Below are 2,222 nucleotides of genomic sequence, written 5' to 3'. Positions count from 1 at the left end.
TAATCAACTTTTATTTGCAAATCCTTGTGGTCAGGTCTTGCGTTTGACAGGTGTGGGCGACGTTTAGGTCGTGGAGGTGGGTAAGTTTGCATTGACCTTAAGTTTTCTTTCTATCATGGTTCTATATATCTGTAGATGCATACTAAGTGTACTGCTGAAGATCTTAAAGCAGTATCATATCCGAGTAATATGAAGGTTTTATCGAATATTCTTTGCTGTTGTATTATTTACACAGATTAGTCTCACTTCCTCTCTAACCTTCTGTCATAATACAAAATCTTGCCATCCCAATTAGTTTCATTCTTGCAACTAGAAATGCTTTGCCATGCTCTAATCTAACTCCTTTCTACTTGTTTATATGGATAACTCATATGGGTAAAAAAAGCTACTACGACACTTTCTTGAAGAGATACCAGGACCGTGCGAAGGAGAAGGACTGGAGATATCCACTTATGGGTATAGACCACAATCAAAGTTATACTACTGAATGTTTTCAATAGAAAGATAAGCTAATCACTGTTCTTTTCCCCCTACTGCAGTTGCATTGTCATACTCACCTCAAATTCTTGAGGATGGAAGTGTTCCTGTAACACCAAATGACGTTCTGATCGATGCCCTTGTGACACCTTCTGGTGTGGTTCCCATTACCCCTCGGGCTATTGAAATGTACGCCACAAAATGTTTTTAGCTTTCTCTTAGATCTTTTATTTATAGCTGACTATATTGTGTGATTCTCTCTGGTCTTAGAATGTGAGATCAGGAGCTTGTGTTTGGAGCTGACACTCGGGATTTGTTGGTATGCGCTTGAAGGCAGCATTCTGGAATAATCAAACTCAGTATCAGCTTCTGTAATTGCCACTAAAAGATTTTACTAAATTTGATGTGTGCCTTGTTTGTATGATGAGATATGCAGTTCAATCCAATGGTCTTCCACCCGTTTATTCTATATCAAGCTTTTTTGCCGCACAGGATGATGGTTGTTGGGTTCTTTTCTTGAGCTTTGCTCATGGGAATTTATATGTACTTTTGAAATCTTTATTCAATGTAAAAATAAAATAGTGAAAACATCAAAGTTCTTGTCACTTTAAACTTTAAAGCATTACAGCCATACACATATAAGAGTATTACTTTTTCCTCTTCCTTTCTATAAATAGCAAAACGAAAGCAGGAAGGAGAACTAAGAGGAACAAGAAAGCATGCAGACGCCTGGCCTGTAAGCCCAGGCTGGAGGCAACCGAGCATATATCTCCATCCCCGGCTGTTCCTCGTAAGGCCGTTTCATTAGACGGATCAAATTGTTGACTTCTGAGAAATCACCTTGTTCAGCTGCATCTATGGCGCTTTGGCACAGATAGTTCCTCAGAATGTACTTTGGGTTCACTGAATCCATTCTTGCTTTTCTTTCTTCATCTGATACCTCACTACCACCCACCTGCAATTTCAAATCCACACACAAGGAGTTTCATTAGCCAGGAAGATACAGACATATTGTTCAGAAGTTTACTAATGTAGAAAGTAAAATTATAGTCTACAAAGAACGGAAGATGAAATCTTTGGGGAAAAAATGTAAGAAAAGAATTTGATACCTCTTGTATATAGCTTCGCATCCATTTGATCCATGCTTCTTTTCTCTCCTTTCCGATGTCCAAAAGCACAGCTTTCAAGGGCTTCAATAACTCATTTTCGGGTGTGTTGGGATTTGCTTTTACATTTGCAAGAAGACGGAAGAAGTTTGTGTAATCAACTTTATCAACAGACATATTGTTCAGAAGTTTACTAATAACCTCCTTGTTATACTTGGAAAGACCAAGCTTCTTTGACATTATGGCTTGATACTCATCCATGAATTTGTCACCGTACCTGATCATGAGTCCCCTCAACTACTTAGTAGTTCCTACAATATAACTAAGAATAGTGCTCCAAATCAATAGTGACAAACAAAGTTACCTCTCCATGGCGTAATTGGCCTCCTTTTGATTTATCAGCTGAGCAACCGCCAGAGTCTTAGAAAATTGAGCAATATTCCACAAACCGATGTCAGGCTGATTTGCAAAACAGTATCTTCTTCCTGGGAGATCTGTTGTGTTCGGGGTGTAACTTGGATCAAAAGCATCCAAGAACCCAAATGGGCCATAGTCAATGGTTTGACCCAAAATGCTCATATTGTCTGTGTTGAGCACACCATGGGTGAAACCTACACCTTGCCATCTTGCAACTAAGGT

General features: G+C 39.0%; 2 protein-coding genes across 2 annotated transcripts in view; one reads left to right on the top strand and one right to left on the bottom strand.

Moving 5' to 3' along the window:
- LOC104769517 (5-formyltetrahydrofolate cyclo-ligase, mitochondrial-like) overlaps positions 1 to 946 on the top strand; it is a 3,177-nt gene extending 2,231 nt beyond the window's left edge. The window contains exons 4-7 of the mRNA XM_010493743.2: positions 35 to 80; positions 386 to 456; positions 540 to 666; positions 748 to 946. Coding sequence (XP_010492045.1) covers positions 35 to 80; positions 386 to 456; positions 540 to 666; positions 748 to 754 — 251 coding nt within the window. The 3' untranslated portion in view covers positions 755 to 946. The remainder of the gene's footprint in view (positions 1 to 34; positions 81 to 385; positions 457 to 539; positions 667 to 747) is intronic.
- LOC104769515 (UPF0061 protein azo1574-like) overlaps positions 1,014 to 2,222 on the bottom strand; it is a 6,575-nt gene continuing 5,366 nt past the window's right edge. Inside the window, exons 7-9 of the mRNA XM_019242360.1 lie at positions 1,948 to 2,200; positions 1,587 to 1,860; positions 1,014 to 1,432 (exon numbers count right to left, since the gene is read on the bottom strand). Coding sequence (XP_019097905.1) covers positions 1,178 to 1,432; positions 1,587 to 1,860; positions 1,948 to 2,200 — 782 coding nt within the window. The 3' untranslated portion in view covers positions 1,014 to 1,177. The remainder of the gene's footprint in view (positions 1,433 to 1,586; positions 1,861 to 1,947; positions 2,201 to 2,222) is intronic.

This window comes from Camelina sativa, chromosome 20, assembly GCF_000633955.1.
Source record: "Camelina sativa cultivar DH55 chromosome 20, Cs, whole genome shotgun sequence".
Classification (NCBI taxonomy): domain Eukaryota; kingdom Viridiplantae; phylum Streptophyta; class Magnoliopsida; order Brassicales; family Brassicaceae; genus Camelina; species Camelina sativa.
The sequence above is the reverse complement of the archived record's forward strand: the minus strand, read 5'-3'. Positions and strand labels throughout refer to the sequence as shown.